This window comes from Pseudochaenichthys georgianus, unplaced genomic scaffold, assembly GCF_902827115.2.
Source record: "Pseudochaenichthys georgianus unplaced genomic scaffold, fPseGeo1.2 scaffold_405_arrow_ctg1, whole genome shotgun sequence".
Classification (NCBI taxonomy): domain Eukaryota; kingdom Metazoa; phylum Chordata; class Actinopteri; order Perciformes; family Channichthyidae; genus Pseudochaenichthys; species Pseudochaenichthys georgianus.
In genome coordinates, this window is record NW_027262970.1 from 188,463 (window position 1) to 211,916 (window position 23,454).

Below are 23,454 nucleotides of genomic sequence, written 5' to 3' on the forward strand. Positions count from 1 at the left end.
GTAGAGACACTACATACTGATATACACCTGAACATCAGCAGGAGAGGACTCTTTAAAGTAGAGACACTACATACTGATATACACCTGAACATCAGCAGGAGAGGACTCTTTAAAGTAGAGACACTACATACTGATATCTACCTGAGAGGACTCTTTAAAGTAGAGACTCAGATTTAGCAGCATTATTGGTAAATGTTAGATCTAAAAAAATAAAACACTATCAATACGGGTGTGCTGGCTCGCATGGGACCTTTATTTTTGAAATATTTACCGGAAGTAGCATATCTGTTGCAAACTGGAGAGATAAGATGGTAAGGGGGAGGAGACTCTCTCCCAGCTGGGGACCAATCACAGGACAGGTAGCAACAGGTGAGAGGGAAACACACACCTCTCACACACACGCACACACACACACACACACACTGCTGCGGAGACATGACAGGGAACTAGAGAAGCAAGGACCATTACAGCCTCGGAGGAAAAAGTCCTTCCTTTGGATTAAAAGCGCTTCTATTTCCCGGGACAGAATATAAAAGCACTTTAAAGAGTGTCCGCGCGGAGGGAGAGCTACTTTAGAGGCTTCAAAACATGTTTTCAGGAGCGGTGTAGTTTATTCTGGGCTGCTTTAGTTTGTCCTGATGTCTTCTCTTTTGCAACAATGCGCGTAGAGACGCTTTATTTCAGGGACTAGTTTGAGGATTTTTTAATCAGGTCTGAATCATGCAGAGCTCCGAGAGTCTGAGGCCGGCTCAGTCGGCCAGGAAGCCGCTGGGGAAGCTCTCTTCCCGGCTGGAGGAGGTGAAGAACCCGTGGAGACAGGTCTCCTCTCTGGAGCTCAGCCACAACGAGGCGGCGCGCCTGGCCACGGACGCGCTCCTGGAGCAAGGTGAGCACGAGTACAGGAGGGTGCTGACGGAGGAGCGCGAGGTGAGCTTCCTGTCCCGGCAGGAGGTCCAGTACATCACCCGGTACTCTGCAGCCGCTGCCTCCAAGACCTCCTGCGGGCCGGACAGCTCCAATGACCGGGACTTCGAGGAGGATGTGTCCGAGCTCACCTCCGGGACTTATTTCCCCATGATGTCCGATGAGGAGCCGCCGATGCTGGAGCTCGGCTGGCCGGAAAACCCTAACAGATTCGGGCCGTCAGAGACCCAGATCTACTTCCAGAGGGACAAGAGCCACAACGTGAAGGACCTGATCCGGTCCCTGATCAACCAGGCCAAGAAGGTGAGAGGCTCGGGGTCAAAGCGGGGATACTGAGGGCACCTGAGCTCACAGACTCACAGGTGTGCTTTCACTTGACATGAGCTATTTATAGATCAGTCTGTGTTTTGAGTCATTTGGTAGTGTTGCACTTTATACTCTCTTCGGAAGCCAATATTGTACTTTTTACTCCATAATACTTATTTTTGGGTTAGGGTTGATTTGTATTTGATCCACCATTCATCGTCCCACAGAGCAGGGGACTTTCACATTCTGCTTTTGACCCGTCTTCGTGTCAGGAGCAGTGTCTGAAAGTATGCCGTCACAGAACCATGAGCATCGTGTAGCTTTAATGAACACACATCCCCCGAAGTGCTGCTATTGTATGTCAGTACATATATCTTTTTATTACGTCTTTCTGGAGTCTTGTTTTGGTAGTTTTGCATACTTTATACTTCTCCACCACTATTTTAAAGTTCTTCCAACTCTGACATGTGGTATCTGCGGCTTTGAGCTCGTGGATCATGCAGGGTGCTGTCAATAACAACAATCAACAATCAATAACTGTTGCTGTTTTATATCGGCACATATATATCAGTGTCCTTTGTGTCCTTTGTGTCCTTTGTGGCAGTCAGTGTCTTCGTCTGGTAGGTTAGCATCTCCCTGTGCTTTAGGATGTTGTCTATGTTCATTGGGCTCGTGAGTACTTTTAAAGTACTGTACCTAATATTGAGGTACTTGTACACTACCTGAGTAGTATCTTATTTGTATAATACCTTTTACTCCTACCACATTTTAGTAGACAACATTGTGCTTTTATATTAGTATACTTTGATCCCAACGCAACGACTTTGACTTACTTTTGCACAACTAACAATAATCTACAGTTATTTAAATGATTGCTGTTTTTATTTTGGATGCTGCCACCTACTAGTGGTAGTCCTGCCACATTATATATACCACAACAACAACAACAACACAACCTTATTCACACATTAAAAGCCAGTCTTTACGGTTCCTTTGTGTCTATCTGGTCTTTTTGCAGCAGTTGTTTAGTCTTGTTGTTGTTGTTGTTGTTGTTGTTGTTTACGTCACCTTCCTGTAGGCCAGGGGTGTCAAACTCAATTTCATCGCGGGCCACATCAGCATTATGGATGCACTCAAAGGGCCGGTTGCAACTTTAAGACGATATAAATATACATATATAAATATACATATATAAATATATATTAAATAATGTATTATATTATTGGCTCTGCATCGGATTCTCATCAGTCCTGGTAATAACTTCATAGATAACTGCGTCTGAAAGCAGAAGTCTGGCGCACATCAGTGAAAGCAGATATTCAACAATGAAAGAACATCCATAACATGAATCTGTTTGCAACTTATATATATCCATATGCCAGTGACTTGTATATAAACTATTCTGCACTATTTCTATTACATTGTATTTACTTGCACACTTGTATCTGTGTTATTGTGTTGCACTGTTGGAGGTGACCTAAGCATTTCTTTGTCATAACTACACTGTAGCTATGTACATATGACAATACAATTGTATTGTATATTATATTCTTTGCAAGCTCTTGCGGGCCACATCAAATGAAGTCGCGGGCCGGATTTGGCCCCCGGGCCTTGAGTTTGACACCCCTGCTGTCGGCAGTTGGCCTCTCTTTGCAGTCTTCTGTGTCTCTGTGACATGTTGTCTCTTTGATCTGGGCTAGTTTGTGTCCAGCCGTTCTGTGTATCATTCTGGAGTTATCTAGTAATGATACTTGTCTCTTTGTTTTGCACAACGTAGAAGGAAAGGAGGCAAGGAGGCAAGGAGGGTTAGGCTTCACAGTGACGTAGGAACCTGAGTATGCCTGCACAGCGAGCGATGGCGTTGTGTCCTGACTAACACGTCTCTTCCTGTGTCGGCACTTTTTGTTTTCCATGTTTCCACCTGAATGCATCCTTTCTGCCTGCAGAGGTCCCCCCCCCCCCCGGCCCCGCCCCCCCGCTGTCAGGCTGGATCCTCTTCTCTGTGAGCAGGCACTCGCTTAGCAACCAGACCTCAGGGGAAACTCTCTGTTAGCTCTCTACGGTCCGGAGGCCGACAAGCGCTAACGTGCTACAACGACCCGGAACACTTCAACAACACGGCTTCAGAGGATGCAGATATAAAACACAAAGGTTCCACATGAAGAAACATATTCAGCAGCTTGAGGAGACATGCAGCGTTTAGAGGACATTCAGCAGCTTGAGGAGACATGCAGCGTTTAGAGGACATCCAGCAGCTTGAGGAGACATGCAGCGTTTAGAGGACATCCAGCAGCTTGAGGAGACATGCAGCGTTTAGAGGACATTCAGCAACTTGTCTCCCAGCTGTGTGCGTCACTCTTTAGTGTCCCCTGGTCTCCAGCTGTGTGCGTCACTCTTTAGTGTCTCCTGGTCTCCCAGCTGTGTGCGTCACTCTTTAGTGTCCCCTGGTCTCCCAGCTGTGTGCGTCACTCTTTAGTGTCTCCTGGTCTCCCAGCTGTGTGCGTCACTCTTTAGTGTCCCCTGGTCTCCCAGCTGTGTGCATCACTCTTTAGTGTCCCCTGGTCTCCAGCTGTGTGCGTTACTCTTTAGTGTCCCCTGGTCTCCAGCTGTGTGCGTCACTCTTTACTGTCCCCTGGTCTCCCAGCTGTGTGCGTCACTCTTTAGTGTCCCCTGGTCTCCCAGCTGTGTGCGTCACTCTTTAGTGTCCCCTGGTCTCCAGCTGTGTGCGTCACTCTTTAGTGTCTCCTGGCCTCCCAGCTGTGTGCGTCACTCTTTAGTGTCCCCTGGTCTCCCAGCTGTGTGCGTCACTCTTTAGTGTCCCCTGGTCTCCCAGCTGTGTGCGTCACTCTTTAGTGTCCCCTGGTCTCCCAGCTGTGTACGTCACTCTTTAGTGTCCCCTGGTCTCCCAGCTGTGTGCGTCACTCTTTAGTGTCCCCTGGTCTCCCAGCTGTGTGCGTCACTCTTTAGTGTCCACTGGTCTCCCAGCTGTGTGCGTCACTCTTTAGTGTCCCCTGGTCTCCCAGCTGTGTGCGTCACTCTTTAGTGTCCCCTGGTCTCCCAGCTGTGTACGTCACTCTTTAGTGTCCCCTGGTCTCCAGCTGTGTGCTTCACTCTTTAGTGTCCCCTGGTCTCCCAGCTGTGTGCGTCACTCTTTAGTGTCCACTGGTCTCCCAGCTGCGTGCGTCACTCTTTACTGTCCCCTGTTCTCCCAGCTGTGTGCATCACTCTTTAGTGTTCCCTGGTCTCCCAGCTGTGTGCGTCACTCTTTACTGTCCCCCGGTCTCCCAGCTGTGTGCGTCACTCTTTAGTGTCCCCCGGTCTCCCAGCTGTGTGCGTCACTCTTTAGTGTCCCCCGGTCTCCCAGCTGTGTGCGTCACTCTTTAGTGTCCCCTGGTCTCCCAGCTGTGTGCGTCACTCTTTAGTGTCTCCTGGTCTCCCAGCTGTGTGCGTCACTCTTTAGTGTCCCCTGGTCTCCCAGCTGTGTGCGTCACTCTTTAGTGTCCCCTGGTCTCCAGCTGTGTGCGTCACTCTTTAGTGTCCCCCGGTCTCCCAGCTGTGTGCGTCACTCTTTACTGTCCCCCGGTCTCCCAGCTGTGTGCGTCACTCTTTAGTGTCCCCTGGTCTCCCAGCTGTGTGCGTCACTCTTTAGTGTCCCCTGGTCTCCCAGCTGTGTGCGTCACTCTTTAGTGTCCCCTGGTCTCCCAGCTGTGTGCGTCACTCTTTAGTGTCCCCTGGTCTCCAGCTGTGTGCGTCACTCTTTAGTGTCACCTGGTCTCCCAGCTGTGTGCGTCACTCTTTAGTGTCCCCTGGTCTCCCAGCTGTGTGCGTCACTCTTTAGTGTCCCCTGGTCTCCCAGCTGTGTGCGTCACTCTTTAGTGTCCCCTGGTCTCCAGCTGTGTGCGTCATTCTTTAGTGTCTCCTGGTCTCCCAGCTGTGTGCGTCACTCTTTAGTGTCCCCTGGTCTCCCAGCTGTGTGCGTCACTCTTTAGTGTCCCCTGGTCTCCCAGCTGTGTACGTCACTCTTTAGTGTCCCCTGGTCTCCCAGCTGTGTGCGTCACTCTTTAGTGTCCCCTGGTCTCCCAGCTGTGTGCGTCACTCTTTAGTGTCCCCTGTTCTCCCAGCTGTGTGCGTCACTCTTTACTGTCCCCTGGTCTCCCAGCTGTGTGCGTCACTCTTTACTGTCCCCTGGTCTCCCAGCTGTGTGCGTCACTCTTTAGTGTCCCCTGGTCTCCCAGCTGTGTGCGTCACTCTTTAGTGTCCCTTGGTCTCCAGCTGTGTGTGTCACTCTTTAGTGTCCCCTGGTCTCCCAGCTGTGTACGTCACTCTTTAGTGTCCCCTGGACTCCCAGCTGTGTGCGTCACTCTTTAGTGTCCCCTGGTCTCCAGCTGTGTGCGTCACTCTTTAGTGTCCCCTGGTCTCCAGCTGTGTGAGTCACTCTTTAGTGTCCCCTGGTCTCCAGCTGTGTACGTCACTCTTTAGTGTCCCCTGGTCTCCAGCTGTGTGCGTCACTCTTTAGTGTCCCCTGGTCTCCCAGCTGTGTACGTCACTCTTTAGTGTCCCCTGGTCTCCCAGCTGTGTACGTCACTCTTTAGTGTCCCCTGGTCTCCAGCTGTGTACGTCACTCTTTAGTGTCCCCTGGTCTCCAGCTGTGTGCGTCACTCTTTAGTGTCCCCTGGTCTCCAGCTGTGTACGTCACTCTTTAGTGTCCCCTGGTCTCCAGCTGTGTACGTCACTCTTTAGTGTCCCCTGGTCTCCCAGCTGTGTGCGTCACTCTTTAGTGTCCCCTGGTCTCCAGCTGTGTACGTCACTCTTTAGTGTCCCCTGGTCTCCAGCTGTGTACGTCACTCTTTAGTGTCCCCTGGTCTCCAGCTGTGTACGTCACTCTTTAGTGTCCCCTGGTCTCCCAGCTGTGTGCGTCACTCTTTAGTGTCCCCTGGTCTCCAGCTGTGTACGTCACTCTTTAGTGTCCCCTGGTCTCCCAGCTGTGTACGTCACTCTTTAGTGTCCCCTGGTCTCCCAGCTGTGTACGTCACTCTTTAGTGTCCCCTGGTCTCCCAGCTGTGTACGTCACTCTTTAGTGTCCCCTGGTCTCCAGCTGTGTGCGTCACTCTTTAGTGTCCCCTGGTCTCCAGCTGTGTGCGTCACTCTTTAGTGTCCCCTGGTCTCCAGCTGTGTACGTCACTCTTTAGTGTCCCCTGGTCTCCAGCTGTGTACGTCACTCTTTAGTGTCCCCTGGTCTCCAGCTGTGTGCGTCACTCTTTAGTGTCCCCTGGTCTCCAGCTGTGTGCGTCACTCTTTAGTGTCCCCTGGTCTCCAGCTGTGTGCGTCACTCTTTAGTGTCCCCTGGTCTCCAGCTGTGTACGTCACTCTTTAGTGTCCCCTGGTCTCCAGCTGTGTACGTCACTCTTTAGTGTCCCCTGGTCTCCAGCTGTGTGTGTCACTCTTTAGTGTCCCCTGGTCTCCAGCTGTGTACGTCACTCTTTAGTGTCCCCTGGTCTCCAGCTGTGTACGTCACTCTTTAGTGTCCCCTGGTCTCCAGCTGTGTACGTCACTCTGTATCTGTGTGTCTCATCTTGGGAGTGTTGCCTCTGTATCTAGCCATCTTGTGTCTGCTCTCTGTAGCCTTTTGGATTCTCTCAGCAGTTGCTTTGTGTTTTTGTGGACGTCTTGTCTCTCTTTCTCGTCTTTTGAACGTGTTTTGCAGGCTTTTTGTGTCTCTTTGTGTGTTTTGCATCTCTATGCCATCATTCATCGTCATGTTGTCTTATTGTAGTAGTCTGTTGTGTCTTTGTACACGTGTTGTCTTGTAGTCGTTTTGCACACCTTCCTCTTGTCATTTGTTTCTTTCCGTGGTAGTCTTGCGTTGTCGTTGAGTGTCTCTCATAGTTGCTTTTGTTGTCTTTATAGTCATGTTGCATTATATTGCAGTCGTTTCCATCGTTGGGAAATGTTTTTGTGTCTTTTTAGAAATGTCCCTTTTTATAGTTGTTTTTCACAGCTTTTTGTTTTGTCTTATTTTGGTAGTTTCCCATCTGTATTCAGTCAGTTTGACTTTCGGTCATCATGTGTGTCCGTGTGCCGTCCCTCTGTGTCTCTGTGGACGTCTTCTGTCTCCTTTGAGTCGTTCTGCAGTCTGACTCTCTGTTACTGGACTTACTCTCTGACATGTTAATGTCACTTCAAACAGAAGCTCTGCTGCCACTGATGACCTCTGACCCCGTGATGACCTCTGACCCCGTGATGACCTCTGACCCGACAGGCTCTGAGAAAGCTGTCAAAATAAAACAAAAGCAATAAATAATGTCCGAATTATTCACCAGCCATCAGCTCTGTTGCAGAATGTCGCAGAATAATCTCATAAATAACAGTCAGTTCACTGGAAGACCGTCGGGCACACGCTGCATGAGTCACCACACACACACACACACACACACACACACACACACACACACACACACACACACACACACACACACACACACACACACACACACACACACACACACTCTTCCTCCTTCTCTATGCATGTCAACAGCATCAGGAGGATGCGTCCCCAGCTGACCCAGAAAGCCACGCAGGTTCTGGTCCAGGCTCTCGTCACCTCACTAGACTACTGCAGCTCCCTCCTGGCTGGTCTCCCTGCATGTGCCATCCCACCTCTCTCATCCAGAATGCAGCGGCTCGCCTGGTCTTCAACCTTCCTGAATGTTCCACCCCACGCCGCTCCTCCGCTCCCTCCACTGGCTTCCGGTAACTGCTAGAATCCACTTCAAGACCCTGGTGCTTGCGTACCATGCTGCGAATGGATCTGGCCCTTCCTACATCCAGGACATGGTTAAACCGTGCACCCCAGCACGTGCACTACGCTCTGCATCAGCCAGACGACTCGCTGCACCCTCGCTGCGAGGGGGACCCAAGTTCCATCAGCAGGAACACGTGGGTTTGCTGTCCTGGCTCCAAGATGGTGGAACGAGCTCCCACTGACATCAGGACAGCAGAAAGCTCACACACCTTCCAGACTGAAACTCATCTCTCTCGACTCCACCTCGAGGATAGAACTACTAACAAAGCACTTATATACTAACAAAGGACTGGCTCCTCTAAAGCCAGTTGAGTAGCACTTGGAATGCTTGGCTCTATGAAACCTGATGTACTTTATGATTCTGTTTTCTTCAAGGTTGTATTTTGTTGGTCGAACGCACTTATTGTAAGTCGCTTTGGATAAAAGCGTCAGCTAAATGCAATGTAAGGTAATAATCGTGATATCAATTATCGACCCAAATAATTGAGATGATGGTTTTTGCCATAATCGAGCATCCCTACTTTTATGTCCTAATTGCAGTGTTTGGCACTGTTGGAAGAAACTGGTTCTTCAGATGTTCATTGCATACGACAAAAAAGCCTTTAAATATTTGATCTACAGTCTTTTAATGTGTGTATGTAAAATATGTAATGTGTTTCATCAATCAATGTTTATATATAGCCCAATATCACAAATTTTACATTTGTTACATAAAGAGTCCTCTCCTGCTGATGTTCAGGTGTATATCAGTATATAGTGTCTCTACTTTAAAGAGTCCTCTCCTGCTGATGTTCAGGTGTATATCAGCATGTAGTGTCTCTACTTTAAAGAGTCCTCTCCTGCTGATGTTCAGGTGTATATCAGTATGTAGTGTCTCTACTTTAAAGAGTCCTCTCCTGCTGATGTTCAGGTGTACATCAGTATGTAGTGTCTCTACTTTAAAGAGTCCTCTCCTGCTGATGTTCAGGTGTATATCAGTATGTAGTGTCTCTACTTTAAAGAGTCCTCTCCTGCTGATGTTCAGGTGTATATCAGTATGTAGTGTCTCTACTTTAAAGAGTCCTCTCCTGCTGATGTTCAGGTGTATATCAGTATGTAGTGTCTCTACTTTAAAGAGTCCTCTCCTGCTGATGTTCAGGTGTATATCAGTATGTAGTGTCTCTACTTTAAAGAGTCCTCTCCTGCTGATGTTCAGGTGTATATCAGTATGTAGTGTCTCTACTTTAAAGAGTCCTCTCCTGCTGATGTTCAGGTGTATATCAGTATGTAGTGTCTCTACTTTAAAGAGTCCTCTCCTGCTGATGTTCAGGTGTATATCAGTATGTAGTGTCTCTACTTTAAAGAGTCCTCTCCTGCTGATGTTCAGGTGTATATCAGTATGTAGTGTCTCTACTTTAAAGAGTCCTCTCCTGCTGATGTTCAGGTGTATATCAGTATGTAGTGTCTCTACTTTAAAGAGTCCTCTCCTGCTGATGTTCAGGTGTATATCAGTATGTAGTGTCTCTACTTTAAAGAGTCCTCTCCTGCTGATGTTCAGGTGTATATCAGTATGTAGTGTCTCTACTTTAAAGAGTCCTCTCCTGCTGATGTTCAGGTGTATATCAGTATGTAGTGTCTCTACTTTAAAGAGTCCTCTCCTGCTGATGTTCAGGTGTATATCAGTATGTAGTGTCTCTACTTTAAAGAGTCCTCTCCTGCTGATGTTCAGGTGTATATCAGTATGTAGTGTCTCTACTTTAAAGAGTCCTCTCCTGCTGATGTTCAGGTGTATATCAGTATGTAGTGTCTCTACTTTAAAGAGTCCTCTCCTGCTGATGTTCAGGTGTATATCAGTATGTAGTGTCTCTACTTTAAAGAGTCCTCTCCTGCTGATGTTCAGGTGTATATCAGTATGTAGTGTCTCTACTTTAAAGAGTCCTCTCCTGCTGATGTTCAGGTGTATATCAGTATGTAGTGTCTCTACTTTAAAGAGTCCTCTCCTGCTGATGTTCAGGTGTATATCAGTATGTAGTGTCTCTACTTTAAAGAGTCCTCTCCTGCTGATGTTCAGGTGTATATCAGTATGTAGTGTCTCTACTTTAAAGAGTCCTCTCCTGCTGATGTTCAGGTGTATATCAGTATGTAGTGTCTCTACTTAAAGAGTCCTCTCCTGCTGATGTTCAGGTGTATATCAGTATGTAGTGTCTCTACTTTAAAGAGTCCTCTCCTGCTGATGTTCAGGTGTATATCAGTATGTAGTGTCTCTACTTTAAAGAGTCCTCTCCTGCTGATGTTCAGGTGTATATCAGTATGTAGTGTCTCTACTTTAAAGAGTCCTCTCTTGTTGATGTTCAGGTGTATATCAGTATGTAGTGTCTCAACTTTAAAGAGTCCTCTCCTGCTGATGTTCAGGTGTATATCAGTATGTAGTGTCTCTACTTTAAAGAGTCCTCTCTTGTTGATGTTCAGGTGTATATCAGTATGTAGTGTCTCAATTTTAAAGAGTCCTCTCTTGTTGATGTTCAGGTGTATATCAGTATGTAGTGTCTCAACTTTAAAGAGTCCTCTCCTGCTGATGTTCAGGTGTATATCAGTATGTAGTGTCTCTACTTTAAAGAGTCCTCTCTTGTTGATGTTCAGGTGTATATCAGTATGTAGTGTCTCAACTTTAAAGAGTCCTCTCCTGCTGATGTTCAGGTGTATATCAGTATGTAGTGTCTCTACTTTAAAGAGTCCTCTGCTGCTGATGTTCAGCTGTATGTAGTGTCTTTACTTTAAAGAGTCCTCTCCTGCTGATGTTCAGGTGTATATCAGTATGTAGTGTCTCTACTTTAAAGAGTCCTCTCCTGCTGATGTTCAGCTGTATGTAGTGTCTTTACTTTAAAGAGTCCTCTCCTGCTGATGTTCAGCTGTATGTAGTGTCTCTACTTTAAAGAGTCCTCTCCTGCTGATGTTCAGCTGTATGTAGTGTCTTTACTTTAAAGAGTCCTCTCCTGCTGATGTTCAGCTGTATGTAGTGTCTCTACTTTAAAGAGTCCTCTCCTGCTGACGTTCAGCTGTATGTAGTGTCTTTACTTTAAAGAGTCCTCTCTCTTCAGGTGATCGCCCTGGTGATGGACGTGTTCACGGACGTGGATCTTCTTTGTGATTTGATTCAAGCGTCCAATAAGCGGCGAGTCCCCGTTTACATCCTGCTGGACGAGAAGAACATCGACTCCTTCACCGATATGTGCACCGCGCTCGATATCCAGAGCTCGCACATGAGTGTGAGTACTTTTTTATTTATAGTTCAACCTCAGATGGATGCGTTCTACATGTCTACTTAACCTTTGCACATGTTCCCGACACAGTGGACAGTGTAAATAATCACTCTAATCCGTGTCACACATCTTAAGCTATATTCTTCTTCTGGCGCCTTCCTAGAAAGGATCCTTCCTAGAAAGGATCCTTCATGTTAAGCCCCGAGCCTGTTTTTCAGGTTTCAGGCTCGAAAATGACATTCCCAGAACAAATGACTGTAACTTCACTTCTAAAAGGTTTATATGAATAATTGTTGTTATCAAAGCAAGGTTTCATCTGTGAGTTGGATGTATTAGTGTCAGAATCAATATAGATGTTTCTGTGTCAGAGTAAATTCAGATGGAACATAGCAAAAAAATGTAAATTCCTGTCTCCGCCTAAAGAAAACCCATTACTTATAGTGAAGACCAACCTTGAATGATGGGTTAGTAGCCTAAAAGCTTTAGGAATCCAAAGTATAACATATAATAAGTACCCTGTATCAAGATTGAGGCAAAACAAGTGACATTTGACCTTTTTAGAGAGGTTTATGAAAATAAAGTCCAGGCGGAATAAGCTTTGGGCACATTTGGGCACATTTGGTTCCATCAGTGCCATTTGACCTTTTTCAGATACCAGACTATACAAATCATTGTATTACATTGAATCATCACTATAGGTATTCATTCCATTCAAAAAAATAAAATAAAAAATATTGAAATAAAAAAAAATATTCTTAAAAAAATATTAAAAATATTTGTGTGAGTGTGTATAAAAAAAATCACGGCCTTCGGGCTTAACAGGTTTTAAACCTGCCGGGTAACATTTGACCGAGGACAGCAGGTACACGCGACCGCAGGAACCTGCCTGATATCCACGCAGGCTGCGCTCACAGTCATGGATCAAAGGATGAATACTTATCACAGTAGAAGTCGTGGCTTCCTTGTTCTTCTTTCGAGCCACTAGACGCCTTCAGCAGACGTGTTTTAACCCGTTGTATTCCTTCATATTACTCACAGTTGAAGAGTTGCTCGGCCTCCGATGGTTTGGATGATATTATGCGATGTGTTTGCTCAAAATAAGATAACAGACGTTTACACATGCCACAAAGAAAAGAGACCTTTACAATAAAATAAAATAACAAACAACGTAGGTATTCTTTCGGTCTTGGTAATGCTTATATAACTTCATAACTTAAAGGGTAATTGAGCGGTTACAAACTGTTCCTCGACCGCGTCTTTCCCGCAGGTTGCTGAGCACCGCTGTCGCTTCGGAGGAGGTGCCGTGGGAATTGTAGTCTTGTACAGTGTGTTGACTACAGACGTCACGATGAGGGTCCTATGAAACAAAGCGCTGGCTCTAACAGTGGAGACCATGCTGATGGCGTAAGGCTCTTTAATGAAGAACAGGCCCTTAGCCGTGTCATGTTCGCTTTCAGTCCAAGATATGTGAAAGTAAACAGACTTGTCCTCGGGGCGTGGTCTCCTGTGTGTTGCATCAGTGTTCTGCACACTCAGCAGTGCCACTGAGCTTCTAGAAGCCTCACTGCAGTGTGAGAGAGGATCAGTGGACAGAGTCCTCACGTGGGTTTGATCTAAAGCTGTCGGTGCTCCTCTTCACTGACATGATGGGGTAGCTGTGAGCAATCAGCCACACATTGACCCCTAAGAGGACTTAATCACAATCTGACTACTAATGTACCCGGGGAAATGCGCTTCGTGAAAGGTGCTCCAAGAGAGTCCTGGTCTTAGAGGGACCAGGTGCCAACAAGCAACATGTGGGACAATGCGGGACACGTTACTGCGTTGCTAAGAGCTACATTAGATGTTCATATGATGTGTAACCCTTAAGAATAAACACTTCTATTAAACTGTTAGCTTATAAATATTAATAACAACGCTTTACTTTAGGTGAATGTTTGCACAAAGTATGCAAGTAAGTCATTACATTGTTTAGAATGGAATCAACATGACAAGTGATTCTGACCAGAAAGAAATGCCCGTGGCTAGCTGACGGCCATGTGCGCTCAGCGTTCATTCAATCAGCTGCTGGTCCTCATCGCTTTGCGGTCAGGAGGAATGTATCCATAGATCCATATGTTCTTTATGAGCCGGGCGTTTCTTGAGAGTGTCGGGGAAGCTTCAAAACGTATTCGCCTCCGTGCGCAATGAAAAACAAAATCTGACAATAACTCTGTGGAATCTGCCTCCACCGGCTGCACCCATACGTTAAGTCCTTCCTCTGGGGACTGATCGACATCTGACTCCGCTCATGGTGATCGCGCTCGTTTTCTACACACCTTTGTATGAAAGCCTTGTTTTAGACGGGCGACTGTCAATCACATGCGGGACATCGGCTACATGCGTGGGACAAAAGCTACATGCGTGGGACATCGGCTACATGCGTGGGACAAAGGCTACATGCGTGGGACAAAGGCTGCATGCGTGGGACATCGGCTACATGCGCGGGACAAAGGCTACATGCGTGGGACAAAGGCTACATGCGTGGGACAAAGGCTGCATGCGTGGGACATCGGCTACATGCGTGGGACATCGGCTACATGCGTGGGACATCGGCTACATGCGCGGGACATCGGCTACATGCGCGGGACATCGGCTACATGCGTGGGACATCGGCTACATGCGTGGGACATCGGCTACATGCGTGGGACATCGGCTACATGCGCGGGACAAAGGCTACATGCGTGGGACAAAGGCTACATGCGTGGGACATCGGCTACATGCGTGGGACATCGGCTACATGCGTGGGACAAAGGCTACATGCGTGGGACAAAGGCTACATGCGTGGGACATCGGCTACATGCGTGGGACATCGGCTACATGCGCGGGACAAAGGCTACATGCGCGGTACATCGGCTACATGCGTGGGACATCGGCTACATGCGTGGGACATCGGCTACATGCGTGGGACATCGGCTACATGCGCGGGACATCGGCTACATGCGCGGGACAAAGGCTACATGCGCGGGACAAAGGCTACATGCGCGGGACAAAGGCTACATGCGTGGGACATCGGCTACATGCGCGGGACATCGGCTACATGCGCGGGACATCGGCTACATGCGCGGGACAAAGGCTACATGCGCGGGACATCGGCTACATGCGCGGGACATCGGCTACATGCGCGGGACAAATGATAAGCTCCTATCTAAGAGTCGCCTTGAGTCTGTTTAAAGAAACCAGCTCTCTCAGGTTCCCAAACATCTCTGAACATTTCCAAAAGTTAAAGTTAAAATATGAATGTGCGATAAAAATATTCAATATATCAGAATAAGGATATTTAAATATAAATAAGAAGCTAAAATAAAACATAGAATAAAGACAACCTTTAATTAAATACACGTACACAAATAAGAAGTTGGAGTAGAAATCTGCAAATTATATAAACAAGTTAAATTAAATTAAATGGAATAAAAAATATTCATATAAATATCAAAAGTTGAAAGAAGTTTATACAAACAAAAGTAAACATGTGATGCAGAGAAGTAGAATGTGTAGGGTGTAAGTGTTACAACGATGTGTTATAGATCATACATTAGAGAAGTCACTCAGAGTGTTTGACTGTGTGTGACTTTAGACACACACACACACACACACACACACACACACACACACACACACACACACACACACACACACAGCAGCGTTCTCCACAGATGATATTGTATGTTCCCAGTTATCCGTCACACACAGGTTCCTCTGCTAACTGTAATGCAACAGAAAGATGCTCCTATGCCTTCAGCTTAATGTGTGTTCTGTGTGTGTGTGTGTGTGTGTGTGTGTGTGTGTGTGTGTGTGTGTGTGTGTGTGTGTGTGTGTGTGTGTGTGTTCTGTGTGTGTGTGTGCGTGTGTGCAGAATATGCGTATTCGCACTACTTGTGGGGACACGTACTGCACAAAGAGCGGCAAGAAGTTCAGCGGTCAGGTCCTCGAGAAGTTCCTGATCATCGACTGTGAAGAGGTCATCGCAGGGTCATACAGGTGAGACACACACACACACACACACACACACACACACACACACACACACACACACACTTATAATCACTTTGCATTTGCATCACTCTTTAGTGTCCCTGGTCTCCAGCTGTGTGCGTCACTCTTTAGTGTCCCCTGGTCTCCAGCTGTGTGCCTCACTCTTTAGTGTCCCCTGGTCTCCAGCTGTGTGCGTCACTCTTTAGTGTCCCCTGGTCTCCAGCTGTGTGCGTCACTCTTTAGTGTCCCCTGGTCTCCCAGCTGTGTGCGTCACTCTTTAGTGTCCCCTGGTCTCCCAGCTGTGTGCGTCACTCTTTAGTGTCCCCTGGTCTCCCAGCTGTGTGCGTCACTCTTTAGTGTCCCCTGGTCTCCCAGCTGTGTGCGTCACTCTTTAGTGTCCCCTGGTCTCCGTTGTGTTTTGAGCTTCTTCAGCGTTTGGTTTCTGCAGCTTTTAGTAAACGCTGCATGTCTCCTCAAGTTGCTGAATGTCCTCTAAACGCTGCATGTCTCCTCAAGTTGCTGAATGTCCTCTAAACGCTGCATGTCTCCTCAAGTTGCTGAATGTCCTCTAAACGCTGCATGTCTCCTCAAGTTGCTGAATGTCCTCTAAACGCTGCATGTCTCCTCAAGCTGCTGGAGATGTTTCTTCATGTGGAGCCTTTGGGTTTCTGTATCTGCATCCTCTGAAGCTGCAGCGTGTTTCCTCAGCTGTCAGCCTCCGTACAAAATGCCTCATTACCAAACCAAATAGTTAGAAACAGAAGGCCTGCAGAACTTTGAAAAATAAATCTGAGAGCCACAACAATGACTCCTTGTACGATCAGAATGTGATCCACTATGTCCAGTAAAATTAGACTTAACAGACTCACAAGAAGAAGAGTGTTCTGTCACCGTTTCACAGCCTGTGAAGACACTCTTCTGTTGAGTCTGTTGAGTCGAACACTTCAAATATATAACACTTCGAACACTTCAAATATATAACGGCAACCTTGGAACCTGGAAAAAGCCTGAGAGACATTAGCGTCTCATGGAAAGTATAATAAAATATGTTATGAGGTTATGATAACTGCAGTCCAAGAGTCTCTCTGCAGTTCGTATTCAGTCTGCCAGTCCCACAGACGTGGTGTTTGTCAGTGAGGCTGTCACGATGCTTAAGCCTGGGATTAACACGATGTGTGAGAGGAAGTTCGCTCTTCACACGGAAACATGAAGAGCGATGAAGGGAGCGCAGGAAATACAACAAGTGTAAACGTTGAAATATCAGAGTCTGTGGCCTCGCACGATTAGCATTTCACTTTGCATGCTGCCTGGTAAGCAGGAGGTGTGTGTGTGTGTGTGTGTGTGTGTGTGTGTGTGTGTGTGTGTGTGTGTGTGTGTGTGTGTGTGTGTGTGTGTGTGTGTGTGTGTGTGTGTGTGTGTGTGTGTGTGTGTGTGTGTGTGTGTGTGTGTGTGTGTGTGTGTGTGTGTGTGTGTGTGTGTGTGTGTGTGTGTGTGTGTGTGTGTGTGTGTGTGTGTGTGTGTGTGTGTGTGTGTGTGTGTGTGTGTGTGTGTGTGTGTGTGTGTTGAACAGTGCTCTTATTGTGACTATTGGTGCCATTTGAAACTGTCGTGAGAATTCCTGAGTAATACCTGTAATTACTGCTGGAGCTCCGAGAGGACTGGCAGCCGTATATGATTTAACACCACCATCATTTATTGTTTAAAATACTGTGCTCGTACTTGCTGCTTAGTTTGTAACTAATGAAAGAAAGGTTTAAGATCTAATCTACAGGTGCACTACACTATTCATTTGAATTAAATTCATATTGAAAAGCTATAGTTTGTTATAACTGGAGATTATTACTTTGAATTCCCCATGCAGGACAAATTAAGCAAGTCTTCAATTTCCTCTTCTCGTTTTAAATCACTATACTTTAGGCAAGGCTGCTGTTCGACAGATTGAGCAATCTCCGTGAGCAATTAGCAGCATACACTAACGATGACATTTAAAATATTTATCGGCACCTTCAGAGTTTATATTGACGCATTCTTTCATCTTTGTGCTCCTGAGGTGTGTCTTCAGCTACACACCTTAAATCCTCTCAATCATTTCATTTCCTTCCTTGTTTTGTCAAATACTGTCCCGTCCTTGTTGTTTTAATAATATCGTATTGTTTTCGTCTGAGACGTTAGCCCAACATTAGCCGCCTTTAGCTTAGCGGTGGCGAAGTGAAGTCATGTGACCGTGCTGTAGTTCCTTTATATCCCAACATTAGCCGCCTTTAGCTTTGCGATGGTGACGTGAAGTCATGTGACCGTGCTGTAGTTCCTTTATAGCCCAACATTAGCCTCCTTTAGCTTAGCGGTGGTGACGTGAAGTCATGTGACCGTGCTGTAGTTCCTTTATAGCCCAACATTAGCCTCCTTTAGCTTAGCGGTGGTGACGTGAAGTCATGTGACCGTGCTGTAGCTCCTTTATAGCCCAACATTAGCCTCCTATTTTCATTTCATTCATTTCAAACCTTTATTTATACAGATAAAATCCCATTGAGATCATTGATCTCTTTTCCAAGGGAGACCTGCTCAAGTAGTTCCACATGAAACATAAAAGCATAAACAGAACAACAAAAGGACATCATACAGCATCATTTACATAATTATCCACATAAACAGGTACCAATAGCTTCCGATTGAGTAGCATCCAACCGAGCTTTAAAAACATTTAGTGGCACCAGATTGTTCAGTTTCCATTTAATGTGCAGACTATTCCAAGACAGAGGAGCTGCTTCTAGAAGCTGCTTCCCTGAGACAGTCCTAGCAGCTGCTCATTTAATAAAACCACAGCATTCGATCTCAGGCAGTAGCCACTTACACTTCGCCTTGAGATCAGGGAGCAGATATAAGATGGAAGTTTCCCTAGCATGGCTTTGTATATAAAAATGTACCAGTGACTGAGCCTCCGTACAGTTAGTGAAAGCAAACCAGCCCTTGCATACAGGGTGCAGTGATGGGTTAATGCTTTACAGTCAGTCACACATCTCAGAGCGCTGTGATACGCAGCATCTAACTTGACCAGGCAATGGGCCGGTGCATTCATATAGACCAGATCCCCAGAGTCCAGCACAGGTCAAAGGTCACAGAGCCTTTTCCTGGCCTCAAGCGAGAAGCAGGACTTGTTTCTGAAAAAGAAACCTAGCCTAACCCTCAGCTCTTTTAGCAGGTTATTGACCTGAAGTTTAAAAGAGAGACAATCATCAAGCCAGATACCAAGGTATTTGTAACAGGCAACAACTTCAAGTTTTGTTCCTTGCGTAGTTACAATATCTAAAACAGGCTCTGGAGTCTTTTTAGCTTTAGAAAGAGCATCACCTTGGTTTGATCCACATTTAAAAGAAGCTTTAGTTCAGAGAGCTGAGTCTGAGTAGTGTTAGAAACAGCCTGTAATTTAACACCAGCCTCCTGAATGAGGGACCTGCACAATACATCACAGTATCATCCGCATAATGTAAAGTAGCTTCATCCACATTTTCACCTACGCTGTTAATATATATGGAGAATAAAAGTGGTCCTAAAACAGAACCTTGTGGTACACCATTAGAAATGTTTAACCACTCAGAAGACAGCCCATCAAAGTGAACACATGGGGACCTTTCAGAGAGGTAGTTCTCAAACCACCCACTGCAAGGCTGGATATGCCGATACTGAGTAGCCTCAGCTTTAAGATGAGATGATCAACGGTGTCAAACGCTTTGGAAAGGTCAATAAACAGAGCTGCACAACTCTGCTTATTATCTAAAATTGTGGCAGTGATGGTGCTGTGCTGCTTTCTGAATCCTGACTGATGTTTAGACAGGATGTCATTTATATCTATAGCTTAGCGGTGGCGAAGTGAAGTCATGTGACCGTGCTGTAGTTCCTTTATAGCCCAACATTAGCCTCCTTTAGCTTAGCGGTGGTGACGTGAAGTCATGTCACCATGCTGTAGTTCCTTTATAGCCCAACATTAGCCTCCTTTAGCTTAGCGGTGGTGAGGTGAAGTCATGTGACCGTGCTGTAGTTCCTTTATAGCCCAACATTAGCCACCTTTAGCTTAGCGTAGGTGACGTGAAGTCATGTCACCGTGCTGTAGTTCCTTTATAGCCCAACATTAGCCTCCTTTAGCTTAGCGGTGGTGAGGTGAAGTCATGTGACCGTGCTGTAGTTCCTTTATAGCCCAACATTAGCCTCCTTTAGCTTAGCGGTGGTGACGTGAAGTCATGTGACCGTGCTGTAGTTCCTTTATAGCCCAACATTAGCCTCCTTTAGCTTAGTGGTGGTGACGTGAAGTCATGTGACCGTGCTGTAGCTCCTTTATAGCCCAACATTAGCCTCCTTTAGCTTAGTGGTGGTGACGTGAAGTCATGTGACCGTGCTGTAGCTCCTTTATAGCCCAACATTAGCCTCCTATAGCTTAGCGGTGGCGAAGTCATATGACCTTGTTGTAAGATAAGATAAGATAGTACTTTATTTATCCCGAAGGAAATTGTAGTTCCTTTATAGCCTAACGTTAGCTTTTTACTTCAGAAATCACAAAGTGGTGTTAATATGTGGAGATTATCCAAATGATCACCACATGTAACATTAGCTACGTAGCCAAGATGGTGGTCGTTGAGTGTGAGAAGTGTCCAGCGTTCCACGTTCATCTTTTTTACCGTTATGAGAGAAATATCCGGTACTAATGGTGCATCTTGACAGACATTTGACATATTGAGACATTATGCACAAAAGCTGTTCTTGCATACACACAGGGGCGGATCTAGACAAATATTCATGGGGGGGCAAGAGGGTGGCAGGAGATTTTGAGGGGTGGCATCCCCTGACAGAAGTATATGCTGATTTAAATCGCAATCATATCAATCAATTAGGGGTATAACGGTACACGTACCCGTACTGAAATTATTCGGTACGGGCCCTTCGGTTCGGTACACGTGTGTACCGAACGAATATAGCGTTAAACGTAAAACATTGAGAACATGAACAACGTTCTGGAAATAATCTCAGGTATATATCATAGAGCGACCAAGTAATTTCATTGGACGAGAGGCATACTATGAGAGCTGGTCAGAGGGATGCGTTCAAATGTAGTCAGTAATTTGAGGAACTGTCGAAATGGCGAATGCAGATAAAGTTGAGCTGAAAATCCTCCAGCATCATTGAAGTCTCCGGTTTGGGAACATTTTGGTTTCGCAGTTACGTACAAGGATGACGGACAAAGACAGGTGGACCGAACCAAAGCTGTTTGTCGGCATTGTTCAACTAACATTGGTTACGCGGCTGGCAATACATCAAACTTGCATACTCATTTGAAAAGGCATCACCCGAACGTGAATATCACCGGTACCAAAAGACTGAAGTGCAAACCCAACTCCCGCTAGCATGTAGCCTCCACCACTCGCAGAGAGTTCAGACCGAGCCAGAGCTATTACAAACGCCAAATATCCTTATGTTGCCATGTTAGCAAAGCGCTACCTGGCTGTGTCTGCTACCTCTGTCCCTAGAGAGGGTGTTCTCCACAGCAGGAGACATTGCTAGTGCCAGCAGATCTGCCCTTTCAGCAGCCATGTGGACAAGTTCATCTTTCTTTAAACAACATGAAAATACAATGACCAGCAAGTCCTGATGTCAAACTGGCTGCTTAGGTACTAGTACAGTACAGTTCAAATACAGATTATTTCAGTTCATCGAAATGCTGCACCTTAATGTTTATTTTATTAAATGTTGTATTTATTTGAATACATTAGTCACAGTTTAATAATAATTTAAAAAATATATGTAATGTTTTGTGATAATTTTTTCTGCTGTACCGAAAACGTACCGAACCGACCCGTGACCTAAAAACGAGGTACGTACCGAACCGAAATGTTTGTGAACCGTTACACCCCTACAATCAATGTTAACTTGGAAAGCCACAATATTAATATTTTAACTCAATCACATACGTGATATTATTGTGGCACATCAGTAAAGCCTTACATATAAGGTGGCAGCGTAATTTAATGAATTTTAACTGAACAATAACTGAATGAGTTTGCCTCACTCTTAGACCAGCAGGGGAACGAATCTATGCAGACTGCTGCAATAAGTACATTAATTAACTGTCTCATCGATGTTTGTCTGAATGAATATGATACTATTAACAATCATATTATTCCTATCAGCTGTCAATCACTGTTAATAAATAATAATAATAATAGATTTAATTTGTTAGCGTTTTTACAGGTGCTCAAAGACGCTTTACAGATATAGTGAAGAACTGTTATGATTCACATATTCATTTATTATTGAATAAACTATATTTTTTGGAGGAGTTAATGATGAATGTTCATCAAGATGCTGCTCACCCTCCTTCAAATTTGAAAAACAAGTAATTATATAATTATTGATATACAGTTACAACCTTGACTTTACATCAGAAAGAACACATTTAAAGAAGTGACTAACTGCATCAGTTAGGGTTAAAAAACGTGTATTCAGCTAAAACATCGCTGCAGTTATGATCCAGTGGAGAGCCCTTACCTGCTGGCCTAGTTACATCAAAGTGGTTACTTTCTGTTGGCTGGGCAGTGTAGTTTTACACACCGTCTTATTTTACTTTTTCAGGACTTAAAACAGTTTTTTGGGGGCAGACCCCCTCAAAGAAAAAAATATATACATGCATACAAGGTCATCATCTTAACAGTTTGTTATTCTCATCGAGTCATCCATGAGCAGAGCATCAAGTTGGCATGTCTATTACAGCTGAATGCGGCGATTACTATTTTGTTCAGCAAAACGCCTCACAAACTTATTAAGATCAACAGCTGTAGTGCGTTTTGATTCAATGCTGAGTACAGCCAAACTTGACATTCTCTTCTCTGTCATTGTAGACCGCAACTACCTCATTCCTTCAGTGCTTGGGTCCGAAAGGCTTCTCGTTTTGCGCCGTCCCCCCGTTCAAGTGAATTCGCCACCAATCATATTTCCACTCTCGCGCCAGGACCGGGGGAGGGGTTACATGACGTGCATCTTGTGCTGCATTCACTTGCACTCGGACATTAGAGACTTTCTCTCATAAATGTCCGATGAGCCACAACTTTTCTTTCAAAACAAAGATGCCAACTGGGGTGGCAGCTGGGGTGGCAAGGCTATTGTTTAGGGTGGCAGTTGCCACCCCATGCCACCCCGGTAGATCCGCCCCTGCATACACAGTACTAGCGATTCATTTGAGACTCGCCATTGGTGTGTGTTCAGGTGTGTGTGGATGGCGTGTGCAGCTGTGGAATGAAGGGCGAGGTGTGGGGAGCTGCCAGGTGAATTATTTGAAGCAAATATTTCCTCTTATCACCTGAACACACCTGTCCCTCCCTCCTACGCTATCTATAAATGTTCCAATGCTGAAATGAAAAATACTGCTCGGCACTTTGATACCGGGAAGTCTCCGCTGTGAGAGACGGAGACAGATACCTTTGTTTAAGAAGCAAAGAATAACAATCACTGATAATAAGAAGGTCATTATTAGCTGTTGTCTGTTAATGTCCTGTCTAGTGTTTACACACACTCTTTTCAGTAAGGAATAATGCCCGCTTCGCTGCACATTATTATATAAACCAATGACTTGAATTCTCTCTTCTTCTGCTGTTCCCTTTAGTGTTTACTACCCGTCTGTCTTCTTCTGCTGTTCCCTTTAGTGTTCACTACCTGTCTGTCTTCTTCTGCTGTTCCCTTTAGTGTTCACTACCCGTCTCTCTTCTGCTGTTCCCTTTAGTGTTCACTACCCGTCTCTCTTCTTCTGCTGTTCCCTTTAGTGTTTACTACCCGTCTGTCTTCTTCTGCTGTTCCCTTTAGTGTTCACTACCCGTCTCTCTTCTGCTGTTCCCTTTAGTGTTCACTACCCGTCTGTCTTCTTCTGCTGTTCCCTTTAGTGTTCACTACCCGTCTCTCTTCTTCTGCTGTTCCCTTTAGTGTTCACTACCCGTCTCTCTTCTGCTGTTCCCTTTAGTGTTCACTACCCGTCTCTCTTCTGCTGTTCCCTTTAGTGTTCACTACCCGTCTCTCTTCTGCTGTTCCCTTTAGTGTTCACTACCCGTCTCTCTTCTGCTGTTCCCTTTAGTGTTTACTACCCGTCTCTCTTCTTCTGCTGTTCCCTTTAGTGTTCACTACCCGTCTCTCTTC

The 23,454-nt window shown here is 45.7% G+C and overlaps 1 protein-coding gene across 1 annotated transcript in view; it reads left to right on the forward strand.

Annotated features, from left to right (window-relative positions):
• The first annotated feature begins 416 nt into the window (after window positions 1–416).
• Window positions 417–23,454, forward strand: part of fam83c (family with sequence similarity 83 member C) — a 35,383-nt gene continuing 12,345 nt past the window's right edge. Inside the window, exons 1-3 of the mRNA XM_034078272.2 lie at window positions 417–1,227; window positions 11,110–11,277; window positions 15,167–15,291. Of these exons, the coding sequence (XP_033934163.1) occupies window positions 721–1,227; window positions 11,110–11,277; window positions 15,167–15,291 (800 nt within the window). The 5' untranslated portion in view covers window positions 417–720. The remainder of the gene's footprint in view (window positions 1,228–11,109; window positions 11,278–15,166; window positions 15,292–23,454) is intronic.